Source organism: Budorcas taxicolor, chromosome 6 (genome assembly GCF_023091745.1).
Source record: "Budorcas taxicolor isolate Tak-1 chromosome 6, Takin1.1, whole genome shotgun sequence".
NCBI classification, from domain to species: domain Eukaryota; kingdom Metazoa; phylum Chordata; class Mammalia; order Artiodactyla; family Bovidae; genus Budorcas; species Budorcas taxicolor.
The window spans coordinates 60662788-60676313 of record NC_068915.1 but is presented as its reverse complement, the minus strand read 5'-3'; the positions used below and the strand labels follow the sequence as shown (position 1 = coordinate 60676313).

Genomic DNA, 13526 nt, shown 5'->3' with positions numbered 1-13526 from the left:
AAGTAAAAAATAAGGCTGAGGCCTTTTTTATAACAGGATCGGGATGTAAAAATAAAAAAGCCACAAGCCCGTCTGCCCTTGACCTTTATTAAAAAGAAAAACAAGTGCAGGTCTATTCTTGCATGGCCTCCTAATGGGCTATTTAGGGATAGATGGGTGGGGTACATCCCTAACTGCTAAGGTTGACCAGGAGACTGAGTTGCCTCCGACAATGGCTGTAAATGTCACAGTCAGAATGCAGAGCTATGGAAACATGGAGCTTTGTCAGTCTAACCAATATTTTATCGTTAAGGTCCCAGCATAGATAAAAGGATAGAGTTTTGTTGATAGTATAAGTTTAGTGTGAAAAGGTATCAGCCAAGATACTCCTTAGGTGCATGTCGTATGGCTACTTCCCCTTGGTTTTTCCCCTTATGCCAAACATAATTCTCCAAGATTCTATGGCCACACCATCAGGGTTAGCTAGCTGCATGAGGACATCTCTTTGGGAGTGTTGTTTTCAACACTGCAAACATGGAATTTTACCACAGCAGAACTGAACTCCATGACATCATTCTGCCTTGCAGAGAGAGATATAACATCTCCCAGCGTCCAGGCAGAAGTCTTTCCAATGTTTCATCATTTTTTTTTAGGAACTATTTTTTTTCCTGTATCATCTAGTAACCCTCTAATTGAGGCTATTTTTATATTTCTGAATTACTTAAAAACAAAGTTCTATTATCCTTTCCTCATTTGACTGTCCTGAAGTCATCCTTCTTCCCTCTTATCCTCCCCCCACCAAAAGACCCTGATACCTTTCATTTGCTTCAAAAGTAAACACACACACACACACATACACACACATACTTAGGAACAGATGCAGGGAAGTACTATAAATTGTATTGCATGGTTTTCTAAATCACAAAAGAGTGAACTGACCTTCAAAAAAAAATCTAGGTCCAATGAGAGTAGTTTAGTCAAAAATCAACCACTGTTAAGTGATCCAGTCCTCAATCAGGAAAATAAAGGCCAAAATGACCTGGGTTAGACTGGAATGTAGGTGACAAGCCAAGACGCCCAGAAGTCACAGAACTGCTTACTCAGACCCTTCAGTTCCTGAGAATGGTCTGGGACAGCTGCAGGAGAGGCTGCCACGCTCCTCTCTTGGAAGCTCCTGCCTCTTGGCTGAACTCAACAACAAAACTCCTCCCAGGTGAGCGCCTGTCCAGATGGGAGAACTCTCAGGTGAGAGTGAAGGAGCTTGGTAAAGCCTCAGACAGATACACCAACAGTGCTTCAACACATCAGCATGGGGAACAGAGAGCCCTTTCTGCCCGTGTTTGGAGCACAGAACAGATCGCGTGGGTATCAGGTCTTTACTCAAACTCTCTGGGGAAGGGAAAGTATGGAATAATGCACCTGCTCACTGCTCCATTAGAACACGCTAAAGCACACGTAAGCTATGCATTCATCGCCAGATGGAACAGCCATTGGAGGTAAAGACCATAACAAGACAGCCACGGTCCCTAACATCATGTTGCTGTTCAGCCACTCAGTCGTGTCCGACTCTTTGCAACTCCAGGGACTGGAGTACACCAGGCTTCCCCATCCTTCACTATCTCCCGGAGTTTGTGCGAACTCATTTCCATTGAGTCAGTGGTGCCATCCAACCATCTCATCCCCTGTCGCCCCCGTCTCTTCTTGCTCTCAATCTTCCCCAGCATCAGGGTCTTTTCCAATAAGTCTATTCTAGAATATCCATCCTCTTAAGAAATCACATGTTAATGAATCAGCAAGCTTTTTAAAAAAAATTTTAATGAATCACTTACCCATTAGCCATTTGCCCTAATAAAAGTTCAATGGAGCGCCTGGGGGCTGTAACAACAGGGGACAGAAACCAGTGTCTAGCAGCCGTGCGTTGCAGACAATTCCAACGCCCCTTTCCACCTTAGCAAAGTGAGGCAGAAGGCAGCCAGCACAGGCATGGAGCCTGATTCCTCTTGCCTGAGGGCTGTGGCAGCACCACCGACTTGATTTCCCACCCCTCCTTCACCCAACCTAAGGCCTGTCCCGGCAAGGACAGCCCCTCAGTCCTGGTAGTGGAAAGGTGTGAACAATGAAGATAAACAAACTAGGGAGCTGCAGCTTCTGAAAGCCACATCATGACTCAAAAAAAAAAAAAAACCACACAACAGGGGTGAGGGGACCTCTGCACAGTCAGAGGAACAGGAACTCAGTCCTTACAGGAATTTTCACACATGGTCCTAAACGTAGAAAGCAATATAAAGGATATGAGCCTACAATCCCACTCCTGGGCATCTACCTAGAGAAAAACATACTTTGAAAAGATACTTGCATCCTCAGTGTTCACAGCAGTACTATTTATAACAGGCAAGACACGGAAACAACCAAAGTGTCCATCGACAGAGGAGTGGACAAATAATGTGTGTGCGTATGTGTGTATATATGAATACACACACACATACATACACATGGTGGACTATTAGTCAGTCATAAAAAAGAATGAAATAATGCCACTCCCAGCAACATGGACGGACCTAGAAATCATCATACTAAGTGGAGTAAGCTAAATAAGACAAACACCATATATCACTTATATGTAGAAGAATCTAAGCTTTTGAACTGTGGTGTTGGAGAAGACACTTGAGAGTCCCTTGGACTGCAAGGAGATCCAACCAGTCCATTCTGAAGGAGACCAGTCCTGGGCATTCATTGGAAGGACTGATGTTGAAGCTGAAACTCCAATACTTTGGCCACCTCATGCCAAGAGTTGACTCATTGGAAAAGACCCTGATGCTGGGAGGGATTGGGGGCAGGAGGAGAAGGGGACGACAGAGGATGAGATGGCTGGATGCCATCACCGACTCGATGGACATGAGTTTAGGTAAACTCCAGGGGTTGGTGATGGACAGGGAGGCCTGGCGTGCTGCGATTCATGAGGTCGCAAAGAGTCGGACATGACTGAGCGACTGAACTGAGCTGAACTGAAAGAAAGGGTACAAATGAAATTATTTACTAAACAGAAATAGACTCACAGAAACAGAAAACAAACTTACGGTTATCAAAGTGGGAGAGAGAGGTAAATTAGGAGTTTGGGATTAAAATATATACATTGTGTGTGTGTGTGTGAGTGTGTGCGTGAAGTCGCTCAGTCGTGTCCGACTCTTTGCGACCCTGTGGACTGCAGCCTGCCAGGCTCCTCCGTCCATGGGATTCTCCAGGCAAGAGTACTGGAGTGTAGGCTCATATCCTTTATATTGCTTTCTACGTTTAGGACCATGTGTGAAAATTCCTGTAAGGACTGAGTTTCCTGTTCCTCTGACTGTGCAGAGGTCCCCTCACCCCTGTCGGGGTTTTTTTTTTGTTTTTTGCCATTTCCTTCTCCAGGGGAATATATACACTGCTATATATAAAATAGATAACCAACAAGGACCTGTACAGCACAGGGAACTATTCTCAATATCTTGTAATAACCAATAATAGAAGAGAATGTAAAAAAAAGAACATGAATATGTATAATTGAATCATGTTACTGTACAACTGAAAGTAACACAACACTGTAAATCAATCATATTTCAATTAATAATATTTTAGAAAGATAATAAGGACTACAATGTCAGACAGCCTGAGTTTTGAATCCTAACTCTAACCAGAACTTCCTGAAGATGTGAACCTAGGCTAGACTCCTAGTTCCTGGAAGCCTCAATGTCTTCAACTGCAGATTTTGGGTATCTGGGTGCATATACTTGTAGATATGAAAAAAAGTTGCTTCAATTAAAGTTCTAGTTTTGCCACTTACTTATAACTTTGGGCAAGATATTTTCTCACCTGTAAGTGGGAATAATAACAGTACTTACTTAGAAGGGACTAATGCCTACCTTGACCTTTTCACCCTGTCCCTGACATAGAGTAAGCACTCAAAAAATATCAACTTTTATCATCATGAGCATCGGTTTCACCACCATCATTATCATGTTAGCCCTAGCTATGATATTTTTAAGTTTCAGAATAGTCCAAAGCAAAAAAAGAAGCTGTCAGGCCAATGTCCAGGGGCTGCCTGGCCCCACCTGGCACTGACTGCCCCAGAATCACTGGCCAGATGTCTGCATCATGGTTCCATTGTCAGACATCAGTAGAGAGCTGGGGGCCCGGAGAACCAGTTCCTGGGGACACAGGCCCCATCCTACCCCTTCCTGGTGGCCAGAGCTCAGCCTGCTCATTTGGAGCTTGCCTGATGCAAACTTGGTTTCCAGGGAGATGCTGGGGCCAGAAGAGCCAGCTCCGCCTCCCACTCCACTTCCCCTTTCCCAAATCTGTGGGACCTCACTGTTCTCCTGCCATGTGACAGACTGTGTCATAGCAGCCCTTGTATACAAACAAGCCAGACTATTTAAATGTCATTGTGAGAATGATGCTGCCTGTTCTCATTTCCATATCAATTCAGACCACTACTCTTTTCCTGATCTAGCCAGGAAAGTTTTCCTTCCACTTCCCTAGCTCTCTGGGCCAAGTAGAGAACCATATGCCATGTTAAATCTTTGTTGTAGTAAAAGGATGTAAGAGTCATCAAGTCCCAACAGAGAAGGAGAATTAGAATGACTGTATAACTTATGACATATGTTCATTGGTCATTACATCCCAAATGTCATGTTACTGGCCTCCAAACGCTACATTTTCTCAAAGGCTACACATAAATTCTCCCACTGCCAAGCAACACAACAGCTTTCAGTCTTGGAGAGCTAAGGTACCCTCAGTGCTTTTAATCTTCAAAATCAGGGGCAAGTTGAATCAGAAAACAATTCTGTATCAGCAGTAGGAAATGACCCAAAATGAAGAACTGATCCCTTCCAGCCCTAGTTCCTACTTACATGAAATATGGATTAGGTCACAAATGAGATTATATTCAGCACCAAGCCCCACAGGCATGTCATGATTAAAGTTAAAGGAGTCCAGAAACATCTCAAGTTGAGAAGTAAGGCTGAGTTGAGTAGAAATTGCCCCTCCTTAAAGGCCTGGCAACTTGTTTCAGATCACAACTGAAACCAAGCTGAAGCGACATCTGTTTCTCCAGTAAGTATTTGGCATTGCAGAGAATAACTACAGATTAGAACAGATAAATATTGTTGTGGGCGGAGAGGCAAAAAGGTCAGGAGGGGAACTAAGAAAATTCAAATCATCTACCTGCTAACAAAGTCCTGTAACTTAACAAATACCATCATGGGTGTTGGGGGTGGGGGGCAGCGGGAGAAAGAGGAAAAAGAAGTGAAGAAGCAGGAAGGAAAATAAATGAGGGACTTCTTCTTTTTCTAGAGGGCGTTGACACAACTTCAATGAACAAAACACTGCTATACTGGAGATGACTATTCAGACAACTACCATTTGTATAACGATTTGATGTTGGATTATCTTCAAGAGGAGGAGAACTGAGCATCCTGCTTGGAGTCTAATAACAAAGACTTCAAAGGCATTAAACTTAAAGAGACAACATAACATTGAGGAATAATTTTCTAAGCCTCATTGGACTATCAGGGTCATCTTATCAGTAGATGTTACTGGTTCTCCTCTGAAGCCTCAATCTCTCTTAGCACAAGTTAGAATAACACACAGCACCTACTTAACTTTGAGACCAGGTATCTGGCGTTCATAAGGTAAGACAATAGAATGAGATGGGTAGATAACTAAATTCTATTTTTTACACTAAAAACTCAGGGTTCTCAAGATTTTCTTTCAAACTCAACTGCAGTTGTTGCTGACAATAGGAACAACAGTAATAGTATAGCATTAATAAAGGTAGCAGTGGTGATGGTAGTAGTATTCTCATAGTAATGATAGTACTGATATTAATAGCAGTAGTGATATCATGGCAATAATAATAATAATAACTTTTACTTATGCAGCGCTTCCTAAAAGCTGCGAACTAGTCTAACCATCTTTAATGTTATTAACTTACTTCATTCTCACAGCATTCCTTTCAGATAGGTAATCTATTATTAGTACCCCTGTTTTACAGCTGCTTTCAACAACATCTCTGTTATTTTTCCAGAGCTGGCTTTCAAAGAAACGATTTAGAACCAAAAGGAGAGGAAACGCAGCCTTGTCCAATGTCACACAGCTAGAAGGCAGTACACCTAGGATGCTAACCTAGGCTGCCCAGCCCCAAAGCCCGACCTCTAACCACTGTGCTGCACTTGCTCCCGCTTTGCTTAGGAAGCTCTGCTAGAAAAGGAATGTGCAAGGAATTTAAACCCCTGCCTGCTGGTAGCCAGAGCTAATGCTTAAAGTTTGCTGTTTCCTTCAGGAGTCTCCCCGATGCCACAATAAGACACGTAGCCTGCTCCGACAGCTATAAAAAGTCACTGGAAGTGTTAGGGAACTATTCCTACTTCCCACCACCCCACCCCCACCCCACCCCACCCCTCCCCTGGGCCTATGACCTCCATTGAGGCCTTCACCTTTGCCAGCCAAGGCAGAGGCTAGGGGTGGGGTAAGGTTGGGGCATGGTTCCCAGGCCACCGTTTCCTGCCCAGTAACACAGCCCTCAAATAGCCAAGGCTGCAGGCCGAGAAATTCCTCACTAACAAGTTATCTCCTGGAGCTTGTTCCCTGAGCCTTTATTAAGAATGAACAGTTTTCAAGCCAATCCTTACTTAAGGAAGACCAGGGACTGAAGAGAAGAGACAAGCTGCAAAGTTTGTTTATTAACCTGCTACACCCAAGGGAACATTTTTTTGAAAAGGTGAAATTCCTGACTACTCAAAAGGAAAAAAAAAAAAAAAAAGCCTGTGGGAAATTTAATCACCAGCTGAACAAAAGTGAAAAACAAAGCCCTACCAATGAGGGTGTTGCCAAAAACAATGGGGCCCCTAAAGGAGATGCAATTGTCTCGAGATAACAGTCCTCCTGGGAATTCAGCTCACACTAAGTACTACATTATTGCTATATTAGCTGAGGAATCTTTGTTCACCGGGCAACTGGGCGCAGAACCATCTGTTACTGCCGCTGGGTTCCCCCGCTTTGCAGACAGGGCATTTACATTTCAAGAGGAACCTCGGGGAAGGAAGAAGGGCGGTCTCTACCTCTCTGGACCAAACACCTTTTTATACAGCCTGGGAGGGGAAGCTCTCCTTTCCTTGAAACCCAACTCCGCGATTGAAAGGAGATAGGCTGCTTCAATAATGCACATGCCCAGAGAGAGCCACGGCTGCTTCATCCTAAAGCCACGCACTGCCCGCTGTGGCTTTCACATTCTTGAGTTGGTTGATCTGGTAAAGCATCAAGAACAATGCCCAACTGTCTATAGGGCCCAATGGGGCTCAGCTTTCTTAAGGAAGCCCTTCTTATTTTAAAAAATCTATGGAACCAGGACAAAAGCAGATATTCCGCACTGCATATTTAGCTTGCAATATACCACCACTTAAAAACAGACTGTGACCTGGACGGAAAATGTTTTAGATCATGACCTAGGTGAGGGGCTATAGTGCTATATGGGCTTCCCTGGTGGTTCGGTGGTAAAGAATCCACCTGCCAACACAGCACAGGTTCGATCCCTGGGTCAGGAAGATTCCCTGGAGAAGGAAATGACAACCCACTCCAGTATTCCTGCCTGGGAAATCCCATGGACAGAGGAGCCTGGCGGCCTAGAGGGTTGCAAAGAGATGGACATGACTGAGCAATTAAACAACATAGTACTACTATATACCTAGGTCAAAATTCACGGAGGTGTGCACTTAAGAAATATACACTCTCCTGTGTGTAACTATACCAAAATACATTTTTTTTCAAGTACAGCATGTCCGTGTTACAATTAAGGAAATTGGGAATAAACCACTTGCCTTCAAGAATTGTAAAGTGTTCTGCTCCTATCCCTCCCTTTATCACCATCCACATCAAAAATCTCTCCTGAGAATTTTAAAGTTCAAGAACAAGAAAAACACAATTCTCCAACTCTCAACCAAGCCAGTGACTACAAATGCTTCCTGGATGTCCTATGAACCCAAGTATGAAGCACAGAGGAAGCACCTGTCACAGGCCAAGCCGTGCCAGCCACATATCACAGACAAAAGTCTCATCTCGTCATGAGCCATCAAATTATGAGAGACATGATTGGGGCTTATAGCAACAGAGCTTTGAGTTTATTCTTCTGTTTTTGTTTGTTTGTTTTAACCCTATTTTTAAATAGATCTTTCTAAACTCTGACTGAAGCGACTTAGCAGCAGCAGCAGCACACTCTGCCTAACACTCTTGCTTCCTTAAAGCAGGTTAACCTGGTAAGGTGCAGGCCTCTGGCTGGAGCATTAGAGCAGCATTAAGTAGTTTCCCCAGGCAGTTCAGCAGATTTCAATCTGTACAACAGCATCGAGACGTGCGGTGCCACAGGGGGGTGTCTCTAAGTGACCGTCTGAGTAATAACAGGCTTCACCATTACCGGATCATGACTTAGCGGTACATTTCTTTCTTTGAACTACCAGGGAGGGTGAGCTGCCCGTCCCTGAGGAAAACAGGGTCAAATTAGCCTCCCACTAAGCTTCAGGAAAGGCTGCCTGCCGAAACAGGTTCACTGCATGGATCATAGGGGGTCACCTTTACCCCCTCGCGCCCTCCAAGCGTCCTAAGCCCCGCAGACATGGCATCTCGGGAGCGCGGGGCCACCACGCTGCGTCTACAGATAGACATCGAGAATCAGGATCGCCCAGTGAGCGCTTCCTGGACTGAGCCAGCCGAGAGCTCCAGTGATTTCCCTGGCCTGCCACCGAGCCATTTAAGAAGTGAAATATGCCAACGGGGGCAGGAACCGGCACCTCTGGGATGGAGAGGGGACTGCCAGTAGATGGGCAACGTCTATGCAGATGGTGCATTCGCAGGTGGGTCTTGCAGGCTCCCGGGCCCACTGTGCTGTGCCAGCCTCACACCTGACCCGGTGCCAGGAATACAACCAGAGGCTCCGGTGGGTGTGCGATTCCGTGAGACATTAACAACTCCGCTACGGAAGAACGGGGATGGGGGCTCGGGGCGGATGTAGGACGGGGAGCAGGACTCCCGAAATGCGACGTCCACAAGGACTCCGGGGGCTCCCGCTTGATGCGCCTCTGCGGCGCTTCTGCTCGCACTGCGCTTCCCCGGGCAGCGCCTGGAAGCGGCAAGAGCTGAGATTTGCGCGACTGGCGGGCAGAAAGGATGGAAGGGCAGGGTACCGCTTCCCGCCCTCGACACGCACAGCTAGACCGCAGTGTCCTCCCTACGCGCCCACCCTCGCGCCTCACCGTCGCGCCAAAGCGTCCGGGGGTCGCAGCTCGCTCCAGGCCCTGCCGGCTGATCCGGAGCAGCCGGCAAAAGAAAGCGGGGGGTGGGGGAGGCGAGACCAGACCTGTCGTCCTGGTGTGTGCGGGTCGGCGGCTCCGGGCTGCCCCTGCCAGGCCGCCCGCCCGCCCGCCCGCCGCGGGGTACCTACCTCGATCCACTTCTGCGCCTCGGAGAAGGCAGGCTCGGGGGGCGGCTCGGGCTGCAGGGGCTGGAGAGCTTCCAGACCGAGAACGGGACAAGCCATTTGCGAAGCCCCGCGTCCACTCGAGCGCCGGGCCGCCGGGATGAGGACGGCCGCCGCCGCCGCCGCCGCAGGAGCGCGCTCCCCGCCCCTTCCCGCCCGCCCGCTCTCCTCCCCGGCCCGCCCCGCCCCCGCGCGGCGCAGGTCCCGGAGGAGCGCCGCGCTGCCGCCGACCACGCCGCCGCAGCTGTTCCCCGCGCCGCCCGGCTCGGCCGCGCTGTGTGTCCCCGCGGGAGCGAGCGCCCAGGCGCCGGGAGCTCCCTCTCCACCCCACCCCACCCCCACCTTCTCTGCGGACTCCGCACCACCCCCTCCCGGGCTGGGGTGTCAGCCACCGACTAAAAATAACCGAGAGTGAGCGCTGAGTGTATCCCTGCCCTGCCCGCAACGCGACCCGGAGAGGGATTCGGCCAGCCTCCCCGCACGTCCCCGCGCCCCGCCGGCTGCGGAGGGCCCAGCAAGTCGGGCGGCACCTGGCAGACGCGCGGGCAGCGCGGCGCACGCGTCCCGGGGGAGCCCCCGCTGCCGCAGCCGGGCAGGGACCGCCCTCACCTGCCGCACCCCGCGCCAACCTTAGCTACGGAAGTTGGGGGAAAGAGGGGCAGCCCTCTGACCCCGTGCCAGGGATGTTCAGTCGCCTGATCTTTCTGTAAGATAAAGAAGATAAACGACCCTTTATAAACCTTTGTCTCTCCAGGCAAGCTACCTGTGTTGATTGATTTAACTCATCTTTATTGTGCACCTACTATGTGTTGGGACCACAAAGATGAAAAAAGAGAAGGGAAGAGAGGGGAGAGGTGGGGAGAGGAAGAACTGGGAAGTCTTGGCGCTCAAAATAATTACGTTCTAGAGGAAATGGGATAAAAAAGAAGATAATGGTGGAGAGTAATACATGCTAAACAGATAAAAGAGGAGAAGATAAACTATGACCTGGGAAGAGGATATTGCTAACTTCAGATTGCCTCTCCACCTTCACCAGGAAGGCTGACCTATGGGTCCAGGCTCTGATAATGGAAGGGAGGGCAGGAGGTCAGCAGGCTGGAGGAGAGGGCCTGGGGATGTTTTAGGTACCTCTTACTGCAGAAGGCTAGGGGATTGGCTGCTCTGCTCCACTCTGAGGAAGGTTGCAAGGCTGGGGCCCCTCCTTGAGTTCTCTGACGGTCCTCTGTCTCCTCTTGTTGCACCCCACTTCTCCATCTCATTCTGGTGTCTGGCCTGCCCACTCCCTGATAATCGTCTCTTTTACTTATTTAGCTGCATGGAGGTCTTAGTTCCAGCAGGCAAGATCTTCCATCTTTTTCATGAGCTCTTTAGTTGCAGTATATGGGATCTAGTTCCCTGACCAGGGATGGAACCTTGGCCCCTTGCATTTGGAGCACAAACTCTTAGCCACTGGACCACCAGGGAAGTCCCAAATGGTCTCAATAAACTCCTCTCAGCCACCTTTATTTGAGCATGCCTTCTGTTTTGCATGAGAACGCGACTGATGACAAAGGAAGGTTTTTCTGTCAAGTTGACATGATGAGGTGACATGAATGAGAAAGATGTTAGCCATGCAAAAAACTGGAGAAGCCATTCCAGATAGGCGCAAAGGCCTTCAGATGGAAATAAGTTTGGTGGAGGTCATAGGGCCACAGAAGACCAGTGTGACTGGAGTGTGTTAAGGAAAGAATCAGGTGGGAAAAAACAGCATGAGAGAGACAGGTGAGAAGCAGGTGTCAGACCACAGCGGACAGAGCAAGAAGTCCACGGGTGTCTCAGCAGCTAAGTGTCTTCCCTGTTCAGAGTCCAAGTTTCTCTTTGTCCAATTCTGCTGTTGTAATAGGGGGATGAAACAAAAAAGCAGCCCTGAAATTCCACTGTTACTGGCTTTGGAGTCAGACAGGCTTCAGTTTATTTACTTTTAGAACACTTATATGGTGCTTGAATTGTGCCAGGCACTGTTTTAAGTGTATTACAAATAATTGACTAATTCATTCCCTATTCCAACCCTGTGAGATAGGCTATTACCATTCCTAGGAAAAAAACCAGGGGACAGAGAAGGGTGCCACACAGCTGGTGAGCAGTGAAGCCCTGATTCAAGCCCAGACAGCCTGGCGCCAGATCTACTCTTAACTGCACACCAAGCTGCCTTACCAGGCCCAGTCCAGGCCCTGCCACTTACAGTACGTGCCTCAGTTTCCTCATCTCAAATGAGGTTGACATGGCAACATTTCAGCAAATCATTGTGAGGAGCAAACAGGAGTTCTGAATGTGAAAGAACCAAAACCGTGGCCGGCATATAATTAGTGCTCAGCACAAGCCAGCTGACCAGAAAGAACGGGAGGGAGGAAAAATTATGAAAAAGAGTGAAGACGGCAAGCGGAGGAAAAGGGTTAGTAAAATACAGTCAGAAGGTGACCTAGTCTCCGTGAAGAAACATGGTGAAGTGAATAATTGAGAAAATGATCCAACACACTGATACAAAATGCCACTTTAGGCAGATGCCACGGCACGGAGTGACTAGGAGTTGGGAGAGCCCGTTGACCCAAATGACATAGCTGAATCCGTGGAAAACAAGCATTAGGAGTAAATCCACCATATCTCTGAAGTATCTGCTATCAAAATTGGTATGCAAACTAAAGCATATTTTTTTTCTTTCAGTGAAAATACTTTTTAAGTCTTTTAAGGTTTATTATCACAAAGTAACATTTGTTTTTCCTGAACTCTATTACCAATAACAAAGTCATATAAATTACCAAAGGATTTTAAGGACTTAAAACTATAATAGAATTCAAACCTAGTTCCATTATCAATAATACTTACAAATCATTGCTAAGCACCTACTATGTGTAAGAGATTGTACTAGCATCAAATGAATCCACAAAGGGATTTCATTTCTGTATAGTCTGTTTTTCATATGTAAAAGTAATATGCGCCAGTTGGAAAAAAAATCTGAAAAATATAATGAAGAAAACCAATCTGGAAGAAACCCTACAATTCAGAAATCATTGCCACTATTTTGGGGATGTGAAGCAACATTTGATCAGGAAAAAAAAAAAAACAACTGTAAGTCAATATACTGTATAATAAATGCCAAATGAGGGATATAAGGTATTTGAAAAGCATGGATTTTGGTGGGGGAACAGATTTCTTAAAGTATCATTCATGTACCGTACAATCCACCCACTTAGAGTGTATAGTTCAATGTTTTGTAGGTATATTCACAGAGTTGTGCAACCATCACCACATTAATTTTGGAGCATTTTAATCTCTCCTAAAAGAAACTGCATACCCTTTAGCAGTCATATCCCTAAACCCCCATGTTCCCAAGAGGTGGCAACCACTAATCCACCTTCTTTCCTTATAATATTGATTATTCTGGAAATTTCAAATAAATAGAATTGTACAATATGTGGTCCTTTGTGTGTGGCTTCTTTCACTTGGCAGAATGTTTTCAGGGTTCATCCATGTGGCAGCATGTATCAGTACTTCATTCCTTTATATGGACAAATATTAGGTTGATGAAAAAGTAATTGGGGTTTCAGACCATGAATTTTAAATCATCATAACTAGGTTCAAACACACCTTTATTAATCTAAATAGGAAGGATTACAATCAACACATTTTTGCCAATGAGAAATAAGTTGTTTTATTTCCGTAGCATAAAAAGTTCGTGATTCAGGATTCCACATATTCTTAGAAAGCATTTTCTGCCGCCTGTTGGTTGTGGAAGCATTTTCCATGCAAAACGTTGCTGAGATGCTTGAAGTAGTGATAGTCAGTTAACAAGAAGTCAGATGAATATGGCAGATGAGGCAGAACTTCATCGCCCAATTCGTTCAACTTTTGAAGCATTGGTTGTGCGACATGCGGTTAGTCGTTGTCATGGAAAAGAATAGAGCTCTTTCTGTTGACCAATAGTGGCTGCAAGCATTGCAGTTTTGGTGCTTTTCAATGTGCTAAGCATACTTCTCAGATGTAATGGTTTCTCCAGGATTCAGAA

At 46.5% G+C, this 13526-nt stretch overlaps 1 protein-coding gene across 1 annotated transcript in view; it reads right to left on the bottom strand.

The window, feature by feature from the left end:
• The window catches only part of LIMCH1 (LIM and calponin homology domains 1), a 354210-nt gene extending 344638 nt beyond the window's left edge, over positions 1–9572 (bottom strand). The window contains exon 1 of the mRNA XM_052642168.1: positions 9449–9572. Within this exon, the coding sequence (XP_052498128.1) occupies positions 9449–9544 (96 nt within the window). The 5' untranslated portion in view covers positions 9545–9572. The remainder of the gene's footprint in view (positions 1–9448) is intronic.
• Positions 9573–13526: the final 3954 nt, after the last annotated feature.